Source organism: Aspergillus udagawae (genome assembly GCF_001078395.1).
Source record: "Aspergillus udagawae IFM 46973 DNA, scaffold_1, whole genome shotgun sequence".
Classification (NCBI taxonomy): domain Eukaryota; kingdom Fungi; phylum Ascomycota; class Eurotiomycetes; order Eurotiales; family Aspergillaceae; genus Aspergillus; species Aspergillus udagawae.
In genome coordinates this window covers 5,033,315-5,059,087 of record NW_025091264.1, presented here as the reverse complement: position 1 = coordinate 5,059,087, position 25,773 = coordinate 5,033,315, and the positions used below count along the sequence as shown (strand labels likewise).

At 50.5% G+C, this 25,773-nt stretch overlaps 8 protein-coding genes across 8 annotated transcripts; 3 read left to right on the top strand and 5 right to left on the bottom strand.

The window, feature by feature from the left end:
- Positions 1-386: 386 nt before the first annotated feature.
- Positions 387-1,131, bottom strand: Aud_001665 (ribosome biosynthesis protein NIP7; the record flags this gene model as incomplete). Its single annotated transcript, XM_043287156.1, has 4 exons — positions 387-410; positions 476-577; positions 634-803; positions 867-1,131. The coding sequence occupies 4 exons, from the start codon at positions 1,129-1,131 to the stop codon at positions 387-389; spliced, it is 561 nt and encodes a 186-aa protein (XP_043143091.1).
- A 194-nt stretch (positions 1,132-1,325) lies between these two features.
- Positions 1,326-3,407, top strand: Aud_001664 (nuclear export protein Noc3; the record flags this gene model as incomplete). Its single annotated transcript, XM_043287155.1, has 1 exon — positions 1,326-3,407. One exon carries the CDS (start codon positions 1,326-1,328, stop codon positions 3,405-3,407), a length of 2,082 nt encoding a protein of 693 aa, XP_043143090.1.
- A 500-nt stretch (positions 3,408-3,907) lies between these two features.
- On the bottom strand, positions 3,908-6,807 carry Aud_001663 (uncharacterized protein; the record flags this gene model as incomplete). The annotated part of the gene is made up of 2 exons (XM_043287154.1): positions 3,908-6,618; positions 6,714-6,807. 2 exons carry the CDS (start codon positions 6,805-6,807, stop codon positions 3,908-3,910), a joined length of 2,805 nt encoding a protein of 934 aa, XP_043143089.1.
- Positions 6,808-8,183: 1,376 nt separating this feature from the next.
- On the bottom strand, positions 8,184-13,284 carry Aud_001662 (PT repeat family protein; the record flags this gene model as incomplete). The annotated part of the gene is made up of 2 exons (XM_043287153.1): positions 8,184-12,949; positions 13,014-13,284. The coding sequence occupies 2 exons, from the start codon at positions 13,282-13,284 to the stop codon at positions 8,184-8,186; spliced, it is 5,037 nt and encodes a 1,678-aa protein (XP_043143088.1).
- A 2,339-nt stretch (positions 13,285-15,623) lies between these two features.
- Aud_001661 (uncharacterized protein) lies at positions 15,624-16,412 on the bottom strand (the record flags this gene model as incomplete). Its single annotated transcript, XM_043287152.1, has 1 exon — positions 15,624-16,412. The coding sequence occupies one exon, from the start codon at positions 16,410-16,412 to the stop codon at positions 15,624-15,626; it is 789 nt and encodes a 262-aa protein (XP_043143087.1).
- Positions 16,413-19,195: 2,783 nt separating this feature from the next.
- On the top strand, positions 19,196-20,566 carry Aud_001660 (uncharacterized protein; the record flags this gene model as incomplete). The annotated part of the gene is made up of 3 exons (XM_043287151.1): positions 19,196-19,470; positions 19,550-19,973; positions 20,030-20,566. The coding sequence occupies 3 exons, from the start codon at positions 19,196-19,198 to the stop codon at positions 20,564-20,566; spliced, it is 1,236 nt and encodes a 411-aa protein (XP_043143086.1).
- A 445-nt stretch (positions 20,567-21,011) lies between these two features.
- Aud_001659 (cysteine-rich PDZ-binding protein) lies at positions 21,012-21,549 on the top strand (the record flags this gene model as incomplete). Its single annotated transcript, XM_043287150.1, has 3 exons — positions 21,012-21,191; positions 21,273-21,396; positions 21,464-21,549. 3 exons carry the CDS (start codon positions 21,012-21,014, stop codon positions 21,547-21,549), a joined length of 390 nt encoding a protein of 129 aa, XP_043143085.1.
- Positions 21,550-21,897: 348 nt separating this feature from the next.
- Aud_001658 (uncharacterized protein) lies at positions 21,898-25,509 on the bottom strand (the record flags this gene model as incomplete). Its single annotated transcript, XM_043287149.1, has 7 exons — positions 21,898-22,200; positions 22,262-22,932; positions 23,547-24,086; positions 24,142-24,781; positions 24,832-25,058; positions 25,120-25,212; positions 25,275-25,509. The coding sequence occupies 7 exons, from the start codon at positions 25,507-25,509 to the stop codon at positions 21,898-21,900; spliced, it is 2,709 nt and encodes a 902-aa protein (XP_043143084.1).
- Positions 25,510-25,773: the final 264 nt, after the last annotated feature.

The following is a 25,773-nucleotide window of genomic DNA, read 5'->3' as shown; positions in this document are numbered from 1 at the left end:
GCAGCCCTCCAGTCTCGGAACCTGGCGGTGTTTGACCTCTCAACAGCTATCAGCTTACGCGACTATTTACTGCCATTGCCTACCTATCTATGTTGAGCAAGGTTCCGCGGCTGCCTCATCAGGAGAGCTATTGTCCGATAGATTTTGAGGGCTATAGTGCGATATCGTCGGACTCTCAGGCCAAGGAACCATGGCGTTTTACTGGTAGTTTCGAGAGCAGAATGCATAATACGTAATATAGAATGGAAGATGATAGTTGATATTGGACATAGAGACGAAAAGACTTTTGTAGCCGAACAGATGCGAGACTCCAAACTCCTGCGAGAATTCCTTGATATCTAGTATGCGAACACCATGTATGATCCTGCCTGTGAAAAGCACTTCTATCACGTCGTAAACAGAGTATCTTCCTATACAAAGGTTAGCATTTAGATATGATCCCAGAAAGTTCGTGACAAAGAACGAAGCAACATACCTCTCTCAGGTATTCTCCTACATCCGCTTGCCGAAACACGGCGATCGCAGTGGGATCCAGCTTGCGGATCTCAGCGGTGGATCTGGCAGTAACACCGAATCCCTGAGCTAAGTCAGTTGCCTATCCAGAAGACCTTTGCGGTTGTAGACCATCCTTACCAAAGGTGTGTCGTTCGAGTCGTACACCAAGACTCCTGTATGCTCTGGGATATCCTCACTCCATCTTCCGACGTGCGCTTTCACAACATTCGACCCGTAGAGGTAAGGCATGATACCATTGTCCTTGATCCAGACCTTGTATCTCGCATGAGGGGCAATCACGTCGAGCGCTAACCATGCCACCACGTTAGCCAGCCATGCCACTTGAATTCTGCGTGACAGAATAAACGAACCTGTGATATGGATTCTGAACTTTCCAGTCTTGGTGAACTTGCCAATACAGATTCCGAGAGAAAGAAGGGTGTCCCGAGCAAAACTCGTCGATAAATCTGCCAGTGACTTCTTCACGTAGTACACTCGGTTTCCTTGAAGACGAAAGACATGTCGCTCCTCCTCGGAATCGGACTGGGGCACGATAAGGTTGTTGAGTGACCGTCCGGTATAGCCTGCCAACTTGGCAAGTAGCGTCTGTAACTCCTGCTCCGTAAGTTGACGCATTTTTGCTTCTGCTCTGATCAGAATAAAAATTTCTTGAAGCTCCGCGGGAACAAAAATTCTAGACAAGGTGGAGCGGGAGCTCTAGCGTGAGATTCTTGGCGTTCGGGGAAAATTCAAAGGAAGAAAAAAATAGTTTCGACTCCGAACTTCGACGATTGCCGTCTCTGATTTCGAACAATTCACGCTCAGAAATTATGGCCCCTGGACGCACGATAAAGAGGAGACGACTAAGTCCTCCCGTTGATGAGGAGGACACCTCCTCCCCACCCTCGCGTGATTCTCTCAACGATTTCTACAGCAATGCTGCCGAATGGGATCTCGAACAGGACTACGAGCGCCGACCGCGCAAACTAGGCAAGAAAGACAAAGAGAGCACTAGGTTGCCCATTAAGACACCGGAGGGGTTTCAAATGGTCGAGGAGTCTGAACAAGAGGCGGAAGAGTCTGACAGCTTTCTCGGTACCGACGACGACGAGGACGGTGATGAAAATGACGCCGATTTCGACGACGAGGATATGGAAGATGACGACGAAGATGCAGAGGAAACTCCGAAAGTTCCATTAAAGCTGCAGATTATTCAAGCGAAGGAAGAGCTGGCGAAGCTGGCGACAATCATCAACGAGGACCCGGAAGAGCACATTTCCTCCTTCAAGACCATGGCTGATATGGTAGAGAACGGCCAACACGTCGCGATACAGAAGCTGGCCCTCGCTTCGCAGGCTGCTGTCTACAAGGATGTTATTCCCGGTTACAGGATCCGTCCTCTTACCGAAGAAGACATGTCCGCGAAAGTCTCGAAAGAAGTGCGCAAGCTCCGGAGCTTTGAACAATCGCTATTGTCGGGGTACAAGCACTACGTCCAGAAGTTATTGGATCTTACAAAATCCTCAAAGCGTGATACTGCGTCCGTCGACCCCGGCTTGAAAAGCATCGCGATCAATTGCGCCTGCAACCTCCTCCTTTCCGTACCACATTTCAACTTCCGCACAGAGCTGCTGAAAATCCTTGTAAACCGTCTCTCAAGAAGGCAGATCGATGCTGATTTCATCAAGTGTCGAGAAACAGTGGAAGAGGTGTTCCGCAAGGATAATGATGGAATAGTCTCTTTGGAAACTGTCCGTCTGCTGTCGAAGATGATGAAAGCCAAAGATTTCAGGGTACACGAGAGTGTCTTGGACACATTCCTCCATCTGCGCCTGCTCTCCGAATTTTCGGCAAAGGGCTCGAGAGACAGGGTAGACCGCGCGCCAGCAGAAGAAGAGAATACCTTCAACGGCAAAAAACCGAAGCAGAAGCGCGAATTCCGCACCAAGCGAGAGCGCAAGGTGCAGAAGGAGCGAAAGGCTGTGGAAAAGGACATGAAAGAGGCGGACGCTTTAGTTTCCCATGAAGAAAGAGACAAGAACCAGGCGGAGACACTGAAGCTCGTCTTCGGCACTTACTTCCGCATCCTGAAGCTTCGCATTCCCAATCTCATGGGTCCCGTTCTTGAAGGTCTCGCGAAATACGCACACCTGATCAACCAAGACTTTTTTGGCGACCTGCTGGAAGCTTTGAAGGACTTGATCGGCCACGCCGACAAAGCCGAGGTAGAAGATGCCGACGAAGAGGAAGCACAGGAGGAAAGCGGGTCGACGTCGCGAGACGCTCAACGCGAGGCTCTGCTCTGCACCATCACTGCCTTTGCGCTTTTGGAGGGGCAAGACGTTAGCAAAGCGGCATCATCTCTTCACCTGGACCTGAGCTTCTTCGTCAAGCATCTCTACCGCTCCCTTTATTCCCTCTCCGTCAACCCCGATGTCGAATTCAACCCCACCAAGGCACTTCGCCTACCTGATCCGAACTCACACGAAGCGAACGGCTCAACGCACCGATCCAAGAGCAAAGTCAATTTCCAGACACCCACTGTCCTCCTCCTTCGGTGCCTCCAATCTACGCTTCTTTCCCGCGCGCATGGAACACCACCCACCATCCGACTTGGCAGTTTTACCAAACGGCTCATGACAACCTCTCTCCAGGTACCTGAGAAGTCTGCACTTGCGACGCTGTCCCTTCTGAATCAGGTCGCCAAGCATCATGCGCGCCGGATCGCGCCACTGTGGCACAGCGAGGAACGGAAAGGGGACGGAGTGTTCAACCCCTTCGCCGCTGACATTGAGACGACCAACGTATTTGCGGGGACAGTATGGGAAGGCGAGTTGCTGCGTCTTCACTATTGCCCTCAAGTTAGAGATGCGGCAGCGGATATAGAAAAGTTGATTGTGGGCCGTAATTGAGTTGCCATTACAATACCAGTCTTCAGTCTTACGTTGAGTTTATGATCATTTCACAAATTTCTTGTGCATTTTTCCAGTGCTGGCTATCACATAACTTTTTTTGTGTCTTTCTGTCCTTTCCGTATTTTCTCAGCCATCGACATACTGGTGATACCCCTATGTAAACTGAGCACGTGAACGCACGGTCCTGCAAGAATCTCCCGTCCTCCTCACATCATTAGTGCGAATAGATCCCAATCCATCACTCCTCATTGAGTAATAAAACCAGTTACCAAATTGACCAAATCCTCTGGTCCTAAGGAAGGCCTCTGGTCATGAGTTTAAACAGAAATGCTGAGCTTCGGCAAAACTTCGAGTGAAATCTTATTCCAGGTCCCATCATCGACAATCCCAATTCAACTTCAGATTGAAATAAAAACCTCAAAGCGAAGCAGTCACATATCTCAATGATTCGTGCCCAACAGACGAATAGTCAACGAAGTTCATCTGAATTTTGAGATCTAAGCGTGATGGTTGCTCTGATTACTCTCAGGCGAGGCTCCACTGTGCGCTGCCGGATACCAAGTTGCAGCCTGCCAGTCCGGTGTCCCCGTTTGAGCTGAAGCAGTGACAGACACAGGACCAGAAACCTGGAGGGAAGCAGGTATACTATGCGGAGTTTGGCCAGCATAGCTCGGCCGCACTGGAGGTGCTCGAGGGGGCGCAGTCGCCGCAGGGGGACGCAACTGGATATCCATATTGACCGACGAAGACGAAGAGGGTGTAACAGCGAAGGCGTTTGCGGGCAAGCGGTTTGCGGTTGGTGTTCTGGTGCCGATGTTCTGGTGAGATTGCAAATTTTTCAATCGGCGTCTCTGCGAGGTAGGTCTCGCGGTTGCAGAGGTCGTCTGTCCGGTCTGTGTACGTGGCTCAGATTTGAGGCGTTCCCGGTCACGCATGATCTGCTGCTGTCTGTCATTGCGTAAAGCTGGGTGGATGGAGCTCGGGCTCTCCTCGCCGAATGTTGAAGGCTGTGAGGCTCGGACCGCAGCGGCTGGAGCAGAAGGCGTTGAGGAATGGCCGTTCTGTCCCTGGGGGTTCTTTGCCTTCTTATTGCGACGGGGCGTGCGCAAGAATTTGCTGCCGGTATGACTTTCACCATCATCCCGGCGGCGGAATCCAAACATCCCCTTCTTGTGAGGGGTCTTCACACTTTCATTGGTGTCAAGGTGTGAGGTCTGGATGAGCGAACTCTTTCCATTCTCAGGAGAAGAGTTGGCTGCAGACTGACGACTAAGCTTGGGTGTCTTAGGCTCAGGAGAGCCTGACGACTCCTGAGCAGGATTTCTTCTCACCCCTCTCTTCACCTGAGACTCTGTGATCTCTCGGCGTTTCTCTCCCAAAGGTGTGCTGCGGAAAGGCACGGTGGTGGACGGAATGTTTTGAGCGGGTCCTTGGTTGTTGTGTTGGGTCAAAGAAGCCTCGCCCCCAGACATGTTCTCACTTTCTTCCTTCTCCTTGCCTTTCTTCCTGTCTTGGTTCCTCCTTACTTCCATCTTAGCCCTCTTTACAGCCTGCTGTCCAGTTGTATCCTGTTGTTTCTCACCGTCCTTGGTCACAACGGGAGTATTTTGAGCTGCCTGCAACTCAGTACCTGTGATCTTCGGATCCGGTGCTGAGTTGCAGGAGGCACACGCCTTCTGAGGTGACGTTCTTGACGCGTTAATTTCTGCTCTCAGTCTGTTGATTTGGCTCGAGACACCGATCAACAATCTCTCTTCCATACGCCGCATTTGGATTTCAATTGCTCCAACCTGACATTGAAGACTGGTCATACCGCGGTGCAGGTCTGACACTGTCTCATTTTGGCCTGCCGTGCGGGCATTGATTAAACGCAGAACATCGGACATGGCGTCTGTCTGTCGCAGAATCTGATCCTTCGACCAGTTGTTAGAGTTCTCAAGTACCCTGCAAAGTCTATGAACTATGTTGTTCATATGGACATGGACTGCCTCGATATGAGACGTGAGCTGCTGTTCCAGGTCCGCTGTGTTTCGGTAGCCTGGATGTGGTGGAGGAGGAGCATAGCCACCGTGACTTGTAACGCCAGCGAAAGGATGATGACCAACATCAGCGTGAGGTTGAGTATTGAGATGCTGGGTGTGGGTCTCTTCGAGTGCTGGTTGATATACGTCTGCTATCATCACCGTACGCTGAACTCCCCCGTGACCATGGTTGAAAGTTGCAGGATAGCTTGGCTGATCAGTCGCAAGCATCACAGGAAATCTATGTTCATTCGCGTGAACTCCTTCCCGTCTATGTCTGTGGTCGGTGGTTGGAAGGTCTGGGGTCATCTCGGCACTGGCATTGTCGTATATGGACAGCGAGATCGGATCCGCAAATTCATCTTCCACCGCATAGAACGAGATATTTGTCGATGCAGGGCTTCCCAGATCGTTCTCCGCTCTCAGGCTGCGAATGCTCGGTTGCTCCCTGATGACCTGGCCCTGTCCACTGTTTTCGAGCTCGCCTGCGCGGGCCGCGGGGGAAGAGCCAGTCAGTAGCAGGGTATCAAGCTGCAATTTCCTCTCACACCCTCCCTCGACAGGGCTCTGCATGGCGTTTCTACCCGCAAAGGGCCCAAGGCTCAACTTCTCGATGTTTGGCTGCTTGTCACTTACCATGGAACTAGCTACGGCACAGGATTCAACACTCGCTTGCGAAAACTGTCCAAAGCTGATGTCCCTAAACGGAAAGGGTGGTGCAGACGATGGGTAGACTCCCGGCTCTCGTGGCTTAGGTACATACAGCTTCTCTTCGTTGAAGTCGTGAGTCTCTCCGCCAGAGGTCTGTCCGCCTTCATTGTCCGCTGCTGGCTCGTTCTTAGAGCTGTCCCTGCGGAACTCCTTTGCAAGGTCTTTAAGACTGAGCTTGGACCTGAGCGCAGCCACTCTGGATTTCATTTTTTCTTTCTGACTGTTTTTGTCCCCCTTATTATTCTCAGAAATGACTTCAGGCCGAGCTGGCTCGGTGACTGAACGTTTCTTAGTCATGTTAGGGTTGCTGATGACGTCCGGCTTGCAAGCCTCAACGGGCTCGCCATTATCTTCCACAGGAAGGTGGCGTGGCTTTGGCATGGGAACGGCCAGGTCAGCGTCATAATCGAGACCCGACGACTTGCGTGAGGTGGTTGGTCTGGCACCCATGACTGGACCCTTACGAGGTATAGCGACTACGGCGAACCAGCTTATTAGCACCAAGCTTCTTCCGTCTTCAGGGAATAACCTTCGTTGACCCTTGTCGAGGAGATATTGGATGCTTGCTTACCTTTATCGAAGCTGGTGTTGGCAGTCTGCTGCTGCTGCTGGTTTTGCTCGTGAGCCTTCATCTGCGCCCACGCGTTTCCACTCTGCGATGACATGGCAAAGTAGCAGAAGTAGTAGGAGTTTCTTTTCAAAGGGTTCTTGAGCAGTGATGTCAGAAGCTTGTTGCTTACCACTATGGTTGAATTAGAGCAAAAGTGGAAGAATTATGGAAGTGTTGCTGTGGATATGAAGAGTAATGATCGATGGTCAGCTAGGATGCTTGGGAGGGTGTCTGGGCTCGCTTGGGATCTCACTTTCGTGTGCGAGCACCGCGCTTCTAGGGAGTAAACAGAACTTCACGGAATATCTGCTCAGTGATGTTTTCTTGTTTGTGTTGCTGGTCCTGGTGCTGGTGCTTGCTAGCGCCTGAGGAGCAGACGTCACTCAGGAGCTCAACGTGAATTGCAACATGTACCTAGATTCTTTGAACATTTGTCTCTTTCTCTCTGGCAGGCAGAATGATATCTGGCTTAGGACCACCCAGTTCTTTTCTTAAAGTACATGTAGCTATCCCCAATTGGAAGCTGCGGTCAAATAGGATGCCGCTTCGTAGCTGAGCTGTATAGAGGCAAGTCATGGATTCAGAATACACAACACTTAGTTCGAGCGGATTCTTTCTGGATTATACGAAGCTACGCTGCGAGTGTGGATTGCGATTCCTACTATATGGTATACATGCTCTTTTCTGGCATTGATTGAGAATTCTGATAGTTCAATAGGGCGATATCACGGTATCGTTCCTAAGAGACGGGGCAAGATGGAGGTAACAAACCATGCCGTCACTGAGGTCTAATTATGAAAGGAGGATATTTATGTCTGAAAGTCTTGACAGACAGTAATGCTAACTGGACTGCAGACACGGCTACTTTCTTACAGATCTTAACGGTAATAGGAGAAAGTAATTCAGCCTATGGCGAGGGTAATGCCACTAAGAGACTAGCTTGATATTCTATAGTAAGGAGCATCGTTTTGAAAATCGATAGGTCTTCATTCATTCATCATAATCATCAAACATAAACATCATTACATACTGGCAGACGATCACATCAACAGCAAACTTCCAGCCAGCCATATCGATTGCTACCAAGGTCAGACAGCCTTCCAAGGTTGTGAGAGAATTGCGACAGTTAGAGAGTAGAGTAAGGGAAATAATATTAACAAATTGAGAGCGAAATTCACAAATATCAAATACAGGGGAATCGAGTCGAGTAAAAATGAGCGGCGGTAATTTTTAAACAGATTCAGACTTATCGGGTATATGCACGCCAAATAAAAGCCAGCAAGGGTGCAGCGAAAACGGTCATCAAGAACAGATTCCTGAATCTCATTAGCTTTGGCAATGACAATGATTAAGCGATTATTTGATCACTCCTGGAGTTCAGAGACTCTGTAGAGCGAAATTATTTCTCGGACAAGCGGTAGCAGCAACCATCTACTGGTTCGTCCCTCCACGACGGCGGAAGGGCGAGAAGATGGCGCCGAAGAAATTGCCGAAGACGGCACGCAAAATAGTCCTCAACCAGCTGTCTCGCTTATGGTTCAAGGAAACAGCAGTGACTGACCGATTTTGACTGGGAGAACGAGGCTCCTCGTTGTTCTTGGGGGCAACTGCCTTGCCGACATCGCCCTCAGTAGGAGCAGAAGACTCGGTCGCGATGGAGGGGCCGTCGGTAGAAGCAGGGGCGCGCTCATCGTGAGCGGCTGGCTTCACAGCCTGGTCATCGCTGGTGGACGGAGTAGGTTCCGCAGGCAATTGTTCAGTAGATGGCAACTCCAGCTTTCGGAGAAGAGCTTCGCGATCGCCAGCAAGTGCTGCGAGAGCGGGATCACTTTCAGGCTCGGGTGTGGGCATGTCCTTTGAAGTGGCGTATTCCGTGTGCTTATTGTCGGCTGTCTGGGCTGCAGGCATGAGGTGGGAAGTTTCCTGCTTGCCGTCATTAGGCTGAGACGGTTCCTTGGCGTCCACAGTGTCCTTAGGCGTAGTAACGATTTCAGGCTCTTTGTGAGACGTGGAAGCGACTCCAGCAACAACAGCACCAGCAGCTATGGCAGCTGCGGCACCAGCTCCAACAAGCTCAGGAGTCACAATCGAGTCTTTTTCTTCTGAGTCCTTGGCGGCCTCCACGGTGGGCTCGGGAGTGGCATCCTGAACTGGAGGAACAGGCTGAGCGGAAGGATCGATGTCTTTCTCAACCAAAGAGTCGCCATTAGAAGCAGGGATAGACTCTTCCACCTTGGGTTTCTCAGAGGCTACTGGTTCGGATTCAATCTTAGCGGCCTCCTCTTCACCAGTCAGAGATTGGTCTACCTCGCCACTGCTGCTGACCACACCATTGACCTCAGGTTCTGCTGCTGTCTCAGTGGAATCCTCCTTGACGGCCTCAGGCTCCGCTCCGTCGGTAGTCTCTTCAACCTCCTGAGCCTCGCTTTGCTTCTCAGTCACGGGTTCAATGGTGGGCTCAGCGACGGGCTCAGCGACGGGCTCAGCGACGGGCTCAGCAACGGGCTCAGCGACGGGCTCAGCGACGGGCTCAGCGACGGGCTCAGCAACGGGCTCAGCAACGGGCTCAGCAACGGGCTCAGCAACGGGCTCAGCAACGGGCTCAGCAACGGGCTCAGCAACGGGCTCAGCAACGGGCTCGACAGACTCGACGGGCTCAGTGGTGGGTTCGACGGCCGGCTCGGCAGCAGATTCAACCACCGGCTTAGCAGCCTCTGTCTCCTCTGTGTGCTTGGTCGCTTCTTCTGCGGCTGGCTCCTCAGCAACATCCTTGGTGGGGACCTGCTCTGCTGCGAGCTCCTCTTGTGGCTCGCTGACTGCGGGCTGTTCCGCGGGTTTCTCTTCTTCTTGGGATTCCTCGACCGTAGCCGAGGCTTCGACTTGCTTCTCCACAGCAGGCTCATCGGCCAACGGGCTAGGAGTAACCGCTTCAGTGGCCCGCTCCTGGACAGTTGGTGCCTCGGGAGTTGACTCCTGAGAGGGCTCTCCAGACACTACATTTTTAGGACTCTCATTCTTTGCAAGTTCATCAACAGCAGGGATAGCGGCAGCCACTTCGGTCACAGTAGCTTCTACCGGTGCAGTCTCCTCGACAACGCTATCAGTCACTGATTCCTTAGGAGCTTCCTTGTCGATGGACACATCTTCCTGCTGTTCTTCAGTCACTGCCACCTCGGCAACTTCATCTTGAGCAGGTGCCTGAGGGGTGGTTTCCTGTTCAGCAGGTTCAGTCACCTCACTGGTCTGCGGCTCTGAGACTGGATCCTCCGTTGCGGGCTTCGAAGAAACAACTTCCTCAACAGTAGAGGGTTCCTCTACCTTCACATCCTTAGAGGCTGCCTCTTCAGAAAGCTCCTTCTCAGAAGCTTCCTCCTGGGCAGCCGCGGTTTCGACGGGTTCTTCAGCAACCGGTGCCACCGCTTCGGATTCCGTCACTGTCTTCGGCTCAACGGCCTCCTCAACCGGGGCGGATTCAGGTGTCTCCACGGCACTTGGCTCTTCAATAGTCACTTCAGTGGCCTTGGTTTCTTCAGCAGTCTCGTCGCTGGTCTTGGTTTCCTGGGCGGCGGCGGCGGCCTCCTCAGTTGTAGCCTTCTCGGGACCGCAATCCTTGCAAAGAGTAGGCTCGTCGGCAGGCGATTCGAACTTCTCAGTAACGGCAACAGGTTCTTCAATTGCCTCCTTTACCTCAGATACTTCCGCAGGAACTGCTTCCTTGGTAGCCGCAGCTTCCGTGGACTCGTTGATAGTCACCTCTTCGCTAGCTTGCTCTCCGGTGGTCGCGATAGCTTCTAGAGCCGGTTCAACAGTGGCCGGCTCTTTAGCTGCAGCTTCGACCTCAGGAGATTCGCTCGCAGGTACAGTGGCCGTCTCGGGAACCGGTGCCTCTGTCGCCTCGGGAGCAGCAGGAGCCTCGTCCTTGGACTCAGCAGCCATTTCCTCGCTTGCTTCGACCTTGGACTCGTTTGCGGGTTCCTGGGTAACGGGGTGTTCCTCAACCTCTGGCTCTTCAGCCTTGGGCACTACCGCAGGCTTTTCACTCGAAGCAGCCTCTTCAGTGGCTGGAGTTTCAGCGGCAACTTCTGAGACTACTGGTTCGATCACTTCCGATGGCTTGGAAGACTCTTCAGCAACAGTCTCCTGAGTGACCGGCTTGTCCTCAGCCAGAGTTTCGGTCGCAGCGTTATCATGAACTTGTTCTTTGACGTCTGCTTCGGCAACAGCGGGTTCTGGTGCTGTTTCGGTTGCAGGCTCATCTTTGGCAGCCTCTTCTGGTGTGGCTTCCTTGGGAGGTTCCGCGGCAGGAAGAGTTTGATTCGGCGTTTCCTCGCTGACTGGGTCCTTAGCAGGCTCCCCTGCAGTAGTGGACTCTTCCGTTGAAGCTTCGAGCTCTGTGGCAGGTGTCCCCTCAACAGCAGCTTCTTTAGCTGCCTGTGGCTCAGGTTCCTCGGCAGCTACCACTGGAGTGGTCTCGTCCTTAGCTAGTTTCTCGGTCTCCTCGGTTGAGGCAGATTGAACGGCAGGCTCATCACTGACAAGCTCCTTGGTGGGTCCTTCGGTAGCGGTAGACACCTCTGTATGTGTCTCAGCCTCCTTGCCGGTGATTTCTTCTGCGGCTGCCAATTCGGTAGAGGATCCCTTTGTTGATTCTTCGGCCTGAGGCGCCTGGACTGCCAGATCATTGCTGATAGGCTCCTTGGCGGACTCTTGGGCAGCAGTAGGCTCTTCCGTTGGTACCTCAACCTCGTTGTTGATGGTTTCATCAGCTGCTGGCTCTTCCGTTGCCGGCGCCTCGGGCTCCTTGGCGGCCGTCACCTCCGCAGTAGGTGCGGAATCCTCTGTGGAAGCAATCTCAACAGAAGACTCGTCGACGACAGTCTCTTTAGCAGACTCTTCGGCGACGGCAGGTATTTCTGCGGATTTCGCCTCAGGCTCCTCTGCAGAAACTGCCTCGACCAGTGCCTCCTTAGCCTGTTCTTTGGCAACGACTGTCTCAGTTGCTTGTTCCTCCTGGATCGGTTCCTTGGTGGATTCTTCAACAGCTGGCTGCTCCTGAGCGTCAGGGGCTGTCTCTTCGACCTTCTCGGTCGTCGATGACTCCACGACAGGGATCTCTGCAGCAACTTCCTTCTTAGAATCTTCAGGAATCTCCTCAGGGGTGGAATCCTTGATCGGTTCCTCAACAGCAGTCTCATCGGTAGCCGAGTGCTCGACACCGGAAGCCTCGACTGGCTCATCGGTCGCCTTCTTCGCCTCGACAGACTCCTGTGCTGGCTGTTCTTCCACATTGTTGAGAGAGGGTGACTCGTCCTCGATGGTTGTTTGAAGCTTCTCTGCAGCGATAGGCCCCGCAGGCACTGTTTTCTCGGTGGATTCTTCGAGTGGCGCCTCATCAGTGGCTGTCTCTGTAGGGGCCGTCTCGGCATGTGTTGGTTCGGCTGAAGATGGCTCCACTGGGTTAGATTCCGCAACAGGCACTTCCTCCGTCTCCGTTTGCGCAGACGAAGTTTCTTCCTGAGACTTCTCAAAAGCAGACTCTGGTTCTTGTGATTCTTTAGCGGCTTCCGTCTTTTCTTCAACTGCAACAGGGACGATTTCAACAACTTGCGGCTTCTGATCCTCAGCCTTCTCAACCTCCTTTGCCTTAGGCTTCTCGGCTTCAACCGAAGTGCTGGGGATCTCTTCAGGCTTGTCTTCTTCGTCGTCTTTTGTAGTTGTCAAAGAAGCCTCAGCTGCCTTCTCTTCCACTGGCTCCGCCTTCTCCACAACAGCATCATCAGGTTGTGAACCAGGAATCTCTTCAGTAGAGTGTGTGCCGTTGGTCTTAGGTTCTGCGGCTGCGTTAGAGCCAGGTTCTGTTCCGACATCCTTCTGGATGCCGCTCTGGTTGGACGTCTCGGAAAGAGGCTCCGGCTTCACCTCCTGTGCTGTGGGTTCCGACTCAGCGTGGAGGTCTTTCTCAGCAACCACGAGGATATCAGTCTCCTTTGGCGCTTCAACCTTCACCGCCTCGGTCGTCGTTGTGGTTTGCACCTCGGCCTCTTTCGCAGTCTCCTCGACTTTCTCGCTGGTGCCATTCTCAAGAGGAGTTTCGGTTTCCTTCTCGACAGACTTAGCTTCTGCAGCAATGGGCGCCGCAGCGGGCGAACTCGAGGCAACACTGAGGATATTGTTGACGACGCCTTCGTCGTCAGCAGCTGCAATTACGAACATGGTCAGCTCCCAATCCAGAAATACTCGATACAGAGATAAGCTTCGTACCATGCTTCGCATCCTTATCGTGGAACCACGGTCCGTCAGAACCCTCCCTGAACCGATACTGGTATTGACCCTCGGGCAATTCAACATCCCGGGAGAAGAGGTATTCGGTCTTAGTGGAGTCCCCGTTCGCTTCCTTGTGCTCTACGGGTTTGGCGCTGAGCTCCAAGGGCTCCCACTTGGGATTCGAGAAGGTCCCCGCAACGTAGATGGCGGGGGTCTCCGTTGGACGACGGATGGAAATAGTGACGGTCTCTCCATTGGTGAGAGCCATTATGGTCATAAAGGTCGTAACAGTCGTAAGGTATCACAGACAAACAAAACAGGAAAAGAGATCAAATGCGAACAGGATCGGAGAACAAAGGTCTTTATCTAGTCGAGTCTCCAACGATTGAACAAAGTACCCCTCAAACAGGGAGAGATGAAATATTATACAGGAACGCGGTAGTTGGATCGGACAGAAACCTCTCAAAATGAACAATTAGACAGGGAGATGGGACGGTGGGAGGTTGTGAGAGGTATCGTCAGAGGGGTTGTAGGACCAAGCGTAGATTGGTCCGATAAGGGAGACTTAAGGTGGTAAAAAGACAGCGAAAACAAACAATCGAGGGGAGTCAGACGAGGAGATCAACTTGGGGAGACAGATGAATGAGAAGGAGCTAGGAGCCGGAGTGCAGGTGATTCACAAGGAAAAAAAAATATGCGGTACCCACGGAAGCCAAAGGACGGATGGAGTCGTCAAAGTGCAAGCTGTATGTCAAAGACGGTTAGAAGCCATCACGACTCGGGCATAGTGCCACAGAAAGTGGCATGGCTCTGGCCGTTAGTTACTTACTATGTAGTTAGTTAGCGGGGCAGCAGCAGTTGTCACAGTGATCAGGCCCCGCCCGTTATTTGGGTGCTGCCAGACTGAGCTAGCAGTGTTTCGAGGTGATTTAGATACCAGTCATGGAGCTGTAGCTACATAGAGTGGATAGCGGATAAGGAAGACACGGAATGAGAACATCTTAAATTGGATCCTGATTGACTTGGACTCCTTCAGAAATCGACTGCAGACATAGAGTCATCGCCAGCTTCAGTGAATGATGATGATACCCAAGGTAGCATGATTCTACATCCATACAAATTTTCCTAGGTACGTAGGTTACTGATAATTTTGCGCAGATCCTCAAGGTAGCGCTCTAGTGTAGGCTAAGCCATGAAGGCTCGCGACTGGCGCCAGAGCACAAAATGCGGTGAGTTGGCGGCTTTTCTGCTGCCAATCACATCCCAAGTATTTTCTTTTTTACATACTCAAAAGTAGAGAAGATCAAGTTGCTTTGTATCATTTCCTGCTTCTAGCTGTACTCTTGCCTGGTTCTCGGTCTCAGCAGACCTGCGCCAGAATTTCACTAAGGCATGTTGTGCACAATGATCGAGTCTAAGGAAAGAGAAATTTCTGCATTCAAGAAAAGGAGAGGCACGAGTGGATTCGGTATCAGCAAAATAATAGTGTGTGGCGCCATACAGTCCCATCTTTACTGCTAGTCATTTGGTAGGTACCCTCTCCGTTTATGCCGTCGCCCGTCATGTCATGAGATAATCTTATGTTATTATTTTATAAGTACTGTTCAAGAATGAAAGAATCCACTTATTATCCAAGGACCTTTGAAGTGAAGCAAGGAAAGATCTGATTTGACCAGTCCCTGAACTACCCTAAGGTACCCTACGATACTAAACCATGGTTCGCAGAAAGCAACTTCAGTAAGGTATATGCAATGCAGCACTAAAACAGGAAATCCTCGTCTCCCTCCAGACTCAGTCGCGATGAAAATACTTCATAGTATCCATATGCTCATATGGATAAAGGGGTGTCTTTGCGGGTCAAACCTAGAGCCAACATCATAGTCTCATAATCTACTTTCTCCTTTATCCTTGTTGCTATTTTTGCTTGTGGTCGTCGATGCTGTCCTGGTGGTGGATTTCTCACGAGCCATGGAACGCCTTCCTCGGTTATTTGTCCTACCGACAGTCTGTGTAGCCCTCTTATTCACAAGTAGCCGTGTAGAGTGGCTGACTCCGTACTCGACCACTCAAAGTGAGAGACTTTATATTTCTCTGGACAGTAGTGCCTATTGTCTGTCTGATAGATGACTCGTGACCTCCACGGCAATCCTGGTTGCTCTAGCGCTGTCGATCTTCGCGTACATGCTGCAGGTGTCGATATCTGGTAGAAAATAGTGTGCGGACTAAACAGAGAATGCAGCTCTTAAATAAGAATATAATACAAAGGTTGGCGTCTTCTGAAGATCAGTCGTCCATGTTAAGATATCATTTACGTCGGTCCTAAAGAGAAATGCAATTGCAGTCGTAACAGAAACCACGAATTGGGACTAACAAATATTTATTGGCACAGCGATGAGACATTCGATCATGCAAACCAGGTCGCCGGAATAACAGAAATCAATTACAAGAGATCTCAAACGCAGATGCATGCCTTTAACAGCTCATAAACCCTTGATCGGAAACCCGAGAAATCAACACAAAAACTGCAGCTGCAATCACATCAACAGAGCACAGGACGAAGGTATCTGAAAAGATATTGGAGAACGAAGAAAACAGGCCTTAACATCGTCAATATATCTCCAAATCCTCAAATTCCACCACCAACCCTTCCTCAGAGCCGGCTGTGGCGATGCTGCCCAGCATCGGACCATTCATCATCGCCCACATGGTGCTATTATGCGAGATATTGGCCGGCCGGCTAGCATACACACCCACGTGGACAAACTTGTCTTCTACCCCGTAGAAGAACCATGTCACTTCTCGTAGCTTCTTCCACGTGCTGCCCACAGCACCTGGTGTCCTTGCAAAGGGGGACAGGGTTGGAATCTGATACCAGACCACAAGTGAATGACCAACGCGCTCGAACTTGATCCGCAGAGAATGCACGGTCGTCGGTCCATTGTCAGGCAGACAGAGGGGCGAAACACACCAGTCAGCTCCGTCAGCCGTTGCACTAACTGAGGATGCGTTCACTGTCCCCGAGCAGAATTCCATGCCGGCTTTGACCCATTTGCACGGCCGCAGAGACCGGGATGTTTCGTGACGACTCAACGGTGTCACTGCTGATATTGGCACGTTCTCTGAGGAAAAGGATTGAGGTGCAGCTCCAGCGAAAACCACGATGCCCCCTTGATCGGATTCCATCTCCCAGTCCGCACTCACAGTGACTTCGGCAACTACGAACGGGTTTCGTAAAGAGGTAAAAACGATAGGCGCCGTAGCAGTGTCTCCGTTGGGCGGCTTGCGCCAGAGATCCGTGTTAGGACCGGCAGTCAGAGTAAAGTATTCCATGCACTCCGGTAGTGAGAACGTTGAGGGTAAATTCAACGTACTGAACGAAGAACCGTTAGGAGGCATTATGGGAGTCGCCTGGCTGGGCCAAATTTTTCCAAATTAGGGAATATTTGCCTTGTGAGCCTTTTACTCGCAGTCGAGCCTGTCTTCCTCAATGCAAGCGTCGAATTTTCTTTGGCAATTCCTGCGCAATATGAGTTTTGGAACAGCAATAGCCTGGAAGCCGTTCTGAATACAAGACAGTAGTGGGCAGGAAGTCACGAAGAGAGAGAAGGCAAAGGATAATCAGGTTATGGTGAAAAAAGAGTTCTAGTCACGGCGAGAAGCAAGGGAGTTATACTTCTCTCTCCAGAGTCTACGGGATCACCCCATGCCGCGATTTGATGCGGGTCAAGGATCCCAGGAGTATAATGTGAAGGTGAAGATCAAGACCAGTGGTGAACACAGAGTGCAGACTTACCCAGTCTGGGGGCAATGAAGCAATCAAGCTAAGAAAATGTAAAGAGACACTTCAAAGAAAAATCAAGTTGGACTAAACAGGCCTCTCAGATGTCGGACGATTGAAGGCGAAATTCTGAGATTGTGTACTCGACAGCACGATACAACTGGCGGCAAGGAGTCAGAATCCAACGCAAAGATGAACCTCAAGTTCTCAAGAGTAACCTTGATTCGCAGCGCGATGTTGTGAGAGGGGCGCGCCAATTCAGTCACTCTATTAGCAGATGATGGATGTTAACAAAGGTCCAAAGCGAGTCATCAAAACGCGAAATGCCGAGAATAGCCAACTTATAGTGTCGCGGGAGATGCCATCTTTCTCGCCCCCTTTAACTGGGTACAAGAAACCATTGCTTTGTTGGTCCCGACATGTCGGGTCTCTAGCTTCCAGCACTTCTTGCTCCCGTTCAGTCCTCAGATTTTGATACAAACTCCAGTGCGAGGGTTCTGTAGATGGTGATTTGCCATTCATGTGTAGTTCTGCCGGCCAGTTGCTGCAACGCAATTCACAATTGGCGGGTCCAGCTGCAGTTTTTGGGACAACAAACAGCGGCAGGTTTACGCAAGTGATAAGTTGTGGGGTGAACGGTCCGATCCCGAACAGCTGAAAAAGTAAAACAGCAAGGGAGTGGTCTAGTTTATGGACCTTATGGCACAAGCTGAGAGAAGAGAAGGAAATCTAGTGGTAGGGTTTGTCAAGTGTGGAGGGTGTTTAGTTCCTATTTATTTGTTTTCGCCACTGCCAACACAACCCTCTGCCACTCGGAGTTGGCGATATATCGTGCCCATCTGCTCAGAGCTGAAGTCAGACTGATCTTACGCCACACTTGACTCAACCATTCTAAGTTCTATCTTGTCATCGCCATCACTGAAGCACAGCCATTGCCAAGGGAACACTTTTTGTGGCTAATCCTGCACACTTACATCTCTTCTTCTAGGGACATGCTTGTGAGTGAGCAATGAAGCATTTACCCACAAGGAGCGGATCCGTCTATCCATCGGAGTCCTCGTTGGTGTCCAGCCTTTGAAAATTTACCTGTGTGTCCTCCTCAACCTGTCAGAGGCTTGCTTGTCTCGGTTGCTCTCAGCAGACAAATGAGCACTCGGAGCACAACGGCTGCCTGGGTTCGATTTGCGCAGAAATAGCGACTAACGGCCTTCTGTTTATCTACATCATTTTTGCAATGTACAGCAACACATCCAGGCCGCTTCAACTAATAAGCATGCTACCTGATCTATTCAGCCTCTCAGACGCGATCCAGAAAACAGCGCTTAACGAACATGGGGTGCGCGCATACTGAAGCTTTGATGTTCTCTAGAGCACGTGCAGTCAGATTCAAAGAGACAGGGGGTTAATCCTTGAAATTCATTGACTTGTTGCGAGGCAGGCACGACATTTCATGGCCAACCAGCGGTTCGACGCTCCTGGCGGATATATATCGCTACAGCAGAAACTGGTCCCCTAGCACTGTTAACAAAGGGACTAGACTACATGCGGATCTCTTGGAGTACTTGTGCAGGGGCTTCTTAGAATGTAGCAATAGATTGTCCATGGACATAGAGCAGTATCGGCTCGGGTTCGAGTACAGCCTTATTCGATACACTACTCAGGAATTGACAATTCTTGCATGCCGCTCAATTAATAACAGCTTGGGACTCCAAATATGACGGTCGTCCCTAGTGGATCCTGAATTGGTGGTTTATATTCCAGGGTGAAAACTTTAAGCTAGCCAGTAAAAGCCTCATGAGGAAGATTGAGATAGGTGGTTCTCGGAGAACGATAGAGGTTCAAGAGGTAATTGAAGTCAACTTATACTGGACGATAGCATCAACCAGTTCTCCCATTTGGTTCTCATATTAGCAACAGCGATTATTGGACTCATTGGTGACCAGCGTGTCTGGCAATGAGTTGTCTGACCCTTAACTCCTAGAGCCTACTATCCGCCAAGCCAAGCCAGAAAAAAAGAAAAAGGTTAATTCAGAAATTACTTGTTAAATTTGGCCAAAGACGTCCATAAAGTCGCTAAACTACACCCGAATGAACCCAAGCGTGATTGTGTTGAGGTGCGATCTTCGTATTTTCTCCCTCTTGCTCTCCACGGCCCAATAAACAGTTGTGCTGAGCCCCCAGCACCTCGTATCCCCAAGGCTGAGCCTCCAGCTGTTGATCATGCTGGTCAGTAACAGACACAATCGCAAGCCACAAACCAGCATACTTTTTGAGCCCAACTCCTATCTGGACACTTGAAAATGAGGCACCGTCGCTGTTTCTGTGCAGCCTCCTCTAGCAATCGCCCACAACCTGACCTTGCGCGGTCCTCCTCAAAAGAGAGCTTGTCTCGAAACTCATAATGTTGCTACCACGAAAGTCTAGGGGCGGGCACTCGTCCGGTGGTTATTCCTCCTCCAGCAGTGACAACTCGCCATGGAACCAAGAAGTTACATTCTCGATGGACAGCCTCTATCTACGCAGATCGTACTTCATTGCGCAACTTGCTTTCGAGTTCCTCACATTGGGGGTGCTGTTTCTCTTCCTTTTTGGCTGTTTCTTCATCAGACAGCCTAAGGCGCTGCCCAAGACCCTCCCTAAGAAGGGTCTCGTCTTCGGGATATTGAGCTATATCCTGTGAGTAGAATAACCGATCCTCTGTCGCACAAGAAGATAAATCAAGAAGACGAGCCTAAGTTCTAACTTTCTCCTCTAGCGCCGAGCTCCTTACAATTGCTTACATGTTCTTCTATATTTGCGAGGTCACAGTGAAGCAGAGCTATGTGGTCATGTTAATGCTCCAAACGATATTCTGGCTTCTCGCGCTTTTTCTCATGTTCTACGTCTTCTACCGAGTCATCCAAGCATATCTCAACCGAATTGGGAACGGCGGAAAGACATTCCTTCCCGTGTCCATACTGCACTGGGTTCTCCTGGGTGTCTTAGGGATTCTCATGGTGGTCAATGCTGCCATGTACATTGCTCTGCTCGTCATGGAAGTGAACGGAAGCTCCCAGTGGCAAATAATCGGACACTACAACAGGATTGTTGAGGCTCGCATCATCGTCTCATGGCTGATGTCTCTGGAGATTCTCGTGTGGACAATCTTCATCATTGCGAAGTCGAGGTTCAGCAGCAAGGTATGCGCCAACTTGTCATCTAACCTTGTGTCTGTTCGCTAATACCCTTTGATCAGACCGGATCTATAACCCTTGCTTTAGCGGGCTTCTTCCTCTTTGTGTTTTCCCTCGAGCAGCTGATCGTGACAATTATGTACAATTTCGAAGGAAAGATGCCGCCGCGGTATTTGAGCTTAGCCACCTCAATCGTCTCCTTCTTCTGCACGATCGGCATATACTTCGGCCTCATCTTCTGCGGTATCCAATGGTGCAAGGCCAGCAAGATCTATTCTCAAGGGCATGCTCAACACACCCAGCATGCCCCGTATGCTCAGCATGGCCAGCACGCTCAGCCTCCTCCTCCCCCTCCAGCCCCTTACGCTCCCATGTCCTCATACCAACCATATCAACCGCCGTCACCACAGCCCCCTAGCCATTCAGCACATTCCGGCTACTCGAGCCCTGTGAATGGTGGCTTGAGCCCCGTGAATGGCTACTCGAACCCCGTCAACAGCAATGGACAATTTTCTCCAGCCGAACTTCACAGTGAGAACGATGCTGGATCGCATGAGCTCCCATCTAACCAACGATACCAACACCATCCTCACGCATGAAAGGAGGAATATTAATAAGATCACTTGTCTTTTCTCGGGAGAGCAACTTTCCTATCCTGTTTTGATGATACCATTTGCGTTGGATATTTCTCGGTTTGAGTTTTCGGCCCTCTAACAATACTTATTGAGCGATGAGTCCGAATACCCTGTCTCAACTTCTTTATTATTGACGAAACATACGCTATACATATAATATAACCAGCTATTTAAACAAGAGTAATCTTAAAACCTTCGCATTCTCAATAACATTGTATGGCAGTACAGCAGTCCGCACAGACCAACCCCGCAGGGTGCATTATAAACCAGTGCCACCCACCACGTCTCCACCCTGACATCAAACCCAAATAAGCGCAACCCAACCTCGATGGACTCTTCAAGCGGCAAGATCAACCCTCAGAAACTCAACAACCACGAACACAAAACAGGAAACGCAAAATAAAAAGCCATGGTCTGCGCAAAATGCCAAAAGAAACTCAAGTCCACGGAGCTGGCCACCCCAGGCGTCAAACGCAAGAGTGAAATGTATTATGGCTCGCCGGCGACGACTCTAGGCGGTGGTGGCGGAGCAGGAGCTGGCCCTGCTACGAAATCAAAACCCACGTTGGGGAATACCGGTATCGGAAAGGTATGTTCTGTTCTGTTCTGCTCTGTTGTCCTTGGTCCCCTTTTTGATATTATCAAAGTGATCCAGACTAATGATGCATAGAGTAAACTGCTCAGCTCCAAGGCCAAGAATCCATATGCGGCGTACTCGTCGTCTTGTGAGCTGTGCAAGACCAAGACGGAGCAGGGGCGGAAGTATTGTCAGCGGTGTGCCTATCAGAAGAATGGTAAGATATTTATCTTTGGTTTCCTGGTTTGGTCTGTGGGTGAAGCAGTTGCTGATGTGACCGATAGCTTGTCCGATGTGTGGGAAGAGTTTGGCTGGGAAGACTGCAAAGGACCAGCCGGTGGTCCAGGGGCAGAAGTTCAACTTGAAGTGATTCAGTTGTATTAGGTGTTTTGGGTCTCCATTTTTCAGCTTGGTTTACTGTGGTTTCATTGGGATAGAATATTAGGCGTGGCGTTTGGGACTATTCTACTGATACTCCAAAAGAACTCAGATAATGAAGTTGGGACAATAATTGAGAAATCAGAAAGCTAGTTATACATTTCATACTACAGCAGTATATGCAATCCGGTGACCTATAAGTGGAAATGGTCAACACTCGACCCAAAGGACATACTCCGCGCAACAGCTCTATCGATACAAATCTTCCTCCACTCAAGCCAACGATAAAGAGTATCATAAATGCGACAGACGAAACTCTCTGTCCTTCGAACCTAGGCATTTACCGCTCAGCCAGCATGTTCTTGATGTTGCTGTAGTACTGGGGGAGCACGAATTTGGCAATCTCCTCCTTAGCCAGCCACTTGAAGTCCTGGAGATTCTGCACGTTGGAGGACAGGTCGGCCTGTCCAGCCATGATACGACCCTTCATGAAGAATGTCTTCTCGCCGAACCATTGTTGGCCAGTTGCGGGGTCGGTCTTGGGGTGTCGGAAGTTGTAAACATGGTGGCCAACAGGGTGATAGCCCACCATCCAGGTGTTCATGTTCACACCAGCAGATTGTTCCAGGGTACGTTCGGCGGCCTGTCCAGACGATCAATTAGTATGCCAGACGGCCATGCGCTCGATTACAAGCACTACTCACCACGCGAAGGGACTCCCCTGTCTCGACCGGCGAACTGGGGAGTTTCCAGAATCCCTCCTTGGTCTGGACAAGAAGATAGAGGGTTCTCGGCAGAGCCCGGTTCAGGCTCTTCTGGTCGTTCTTCTGGTCCGCCTCCGTCACGCGGGGGAACGGTCTGGGAATTTCCTCCTTCTTGCTGGTATCTTGAGAAGTGGCATTCACAGTAGCCTCTGCATCCTGCACAAGCATCTCAATCTGATGATCTGGTTCGGACTCAACAGCCCCGACCAGCAATTCGTCGTTCCATGCTTCCTGCGAGTACGCGTTATACTTGCCGATATCGCGTGCAGGCGTTTGACGCTCCCGAATCTTACGCTTCCAGTCCTCATCAGCCGGAGTACCCCGCTTGAAATAGAAGTATTTTGTGAATGGGAGTGCCAGTCGCTCGTTCAGCCGCTTCTGGTAGAAGAAGTACGCCTTTTCGAACGGTGTGAGATCGCGGGTGATCTGCGGAGGACGCGATAGGACCACGCCGGCCTTAATGATGTGTGTAGGTTTGACGACGGGAAATGTAGAGGCGGTAGTTGAAGCGGTTTCTGAAGCCGAACTAGGCGCAGCAGTGGAGGCGTAATTGCGGCGAACGAGAGTCTCTTGACAGCTTCTGCAGACTCGGGAGTCGACTGTTGAAGGCCCTGAGAAGATGTCAGAAAACGACCTAGACCAAGTACAGAAAAGTTGATTATTGCGTACTCAATACAGACGCTATGCGCCTGGCGCCATTGGGTCCTGAAGACATTTTACAATGCAGCAACTGGACTCTGTCCTCGTCAACACAGTCCGTCCCCGATAATTGTTAAAGAAAAGTTGGCGGTCACCTGTCTGCCGCCGAACCGCGCTAGTCCTGCACGGGTTAGAATATCAGGTGACCTAAGCCTTTTTCTTTCTCAGTTTTCGTCTCCCGTGTCTTCTGTTTCTTTCTTTTCTCTCACAGCACCTTTTCCTTATCGTCAACTGTGTTATGATTCTTCTACAACCAGTCGATCATTTAGCGGTGCTCAGAGAGAGTAGGCGGCACTTTTCGCTAGCGGTACCTTCTTTGATTCAAGGTGTACTGTTAGATAGACGCTGCGTACATTCTGCTACACTGCCGACCTTGGGACATTGTAATCGAATATGCTTTGGTCTTGAATGGCGCCCTTGCGGTCGTTCGGGTTTCTAATCGATTGACATATCTATGTACAATCAAGAGAGCTTTGGGCTATGCGTAGTTGGGCCGTTGTACCGGTGCCTGGAATTCACGACGCACCCATCACGCAAACTCTTTCCAGTGTGCCAAAGACTCGTAACTTGTTCCCGTATACTTTCCAGAAATCGGCTCCCAGCCTAGGGATGAGCTCGCCATTGGCAGCTTTCTGCATGACCTCGACAGATTCGGTAGGGCCCAATGACAATCTACGGTCATCAATAGGTATATTACTGTCGACTTCATCAATGGCCTCTTCAATTTCTAGTAGATCAAATCTTGTCCCGAGGACTCCGGTCGTTGGCGCTTTGGGAGATCCTATGCTGCTTGGTCTTGACTTCTGCTCAAAAGCCTTCTTTGCGTTTCCAGGTATTGTTTGCAATCTGCCCTCAACATAGGCCTCAGATGCAACATCCTGATACGTTTGCTGGAAGTTCGAGGTGACTCGAACATCTTTGGTGGACTTCTGTTGCGGTAGATCTACCCCTCCGTCACGGAGCTGAGCAGACAGCCTGATAAAAACTTGGGCAGTGAGCAAGCTATCGTAGCCTGCTTCATGTTCAATCTTCCGAGTAATATACTTGGAATGTTGCGGGTGTATGCCTGTTATCTCTCTTAGCCATCAATTCAAGCGGACGATCAAGAAAGTCATGCGCACTGATTTTCGGAATTGCTTTCTTAGCCAACTTTTCGTTGAGCTCTGAGAGCGATGACCTGGGATTGATAGACCCGCAGTTATGTGTGGCCATATATTTGGTGTCCATCAAGACAGGGAACAATTCGTGCGCCATCGACTGGAAATCTTCCACTTTGCTTGGAAGAGGCCCAAAAAAGCAACGGCAAAAGTAGATAAGATCTGAGAAAAGGTTATGGCCAACAAGAACAGGCCGATGCTCTTTCAATCGCTGCTTGAGTGTGTCTGAGAACTCCTTGAGAGGGTATTTGGATTCTACAGCGGCGGAACTCGCCATGATACCAATGAAGTAGCCGGAATCAAGATTGGTAAGATCTCCTCCAGCTAGAGCTTCAGCTACCCATCTAAAACCTGTCTGCTTCCAGGTCCGCTCCTGGACCCTCATCACTCTTTGCTCGCGGACGGATCTCTCACGTTCCTCGTTGTAATTGATGATTTGGATGAAATCGGGTTTGCTGATTGTCACCAATGAAGGATATTCCACCTCGATCAACTGGTGAACGAGCCTTTTTTGAAATCTGTTCAAGGCCGAGGGCAGAGATCTGGATGACTGAGAAACGCCAAGGCGAGTTGGCGGTGGGATGTTCAGGTACTCTTCGCGAGTCTGGCACAATGATTAGCTTCCTCAAGGACCCCAGTGATGGCTCGTCTTACCGCTCCCAGTGCGAGCCAGTCATCTACGAGACGGCGAACTGCTTTAAGGAAAGCTAATGACTCATGTTCAGTCTCTTTAACGTCAATCGAAGTGTGTACTGCAACGCGATCACGTCTTTCGATGGCTTTGGCAATAGCTTGTTCCTCTTCCTTTCGAGACAGGTATTGGACACCCTGTTTCAAGATGGAGTCGATGCTGAATTTGTTCTCGAGTAGGAACTCAATAGCTGTGCGGATTATGTTCAGGTTTCTATGTGTGTAACTAAGGCGGCAATCAACTGGACGTACCGCTGCTTTGCATGGACCAGTGTCTCTCCATCTCTAGTCTCCGGTCGATAATCGGATTCAAGTTTATGTTGTATGGTTTCAAAGTGTACGAAGCTGTCGAGGGTCCAAGTCAATAGGCAAGACCCACAATGAAGAGTAAGAACTATAGGTCTGACCATTCTCGGTATTCTCGTGACAGATTGTCAGCCCGACCTGTAAGATCTGATATTTATCGGCTGAGCTTTTCACTTCTTCGTAGCGAGCCTGGAGGGTCTGGGATCCCCTGTTTGGGTTCGAAGAAGTAGTAGCAATTCCAGAAAATTCGAAGTCCATGGATACAAAGCAGCATGTTGCCAGATCGTCCAGGATCCGGGGAAGATGATAAGGGAATGATTGAGCTGTTACATCCATTTTCTCGGTGGTGGACTGAGCTTCTGGACTGGCCTATACGAACTCGAGAGCTGAGAGAGATGAAAACAAGCAGAACAATGAAAGGAGTTCAACTAGAAAGAAGGGAATGTTCCAGGACCAAGTGATGCATATATCCAACTGGTTTTAATCTGAATGTTGATCCAAGCTAGCAAGTGGGTAGACGAGTGAAGTAGCGCTTGTCCCGATCGACAGGTACTGAAGCAAGTCTCGTGAGCTCCGCGTAATTCACCATCAGTTAGTTCT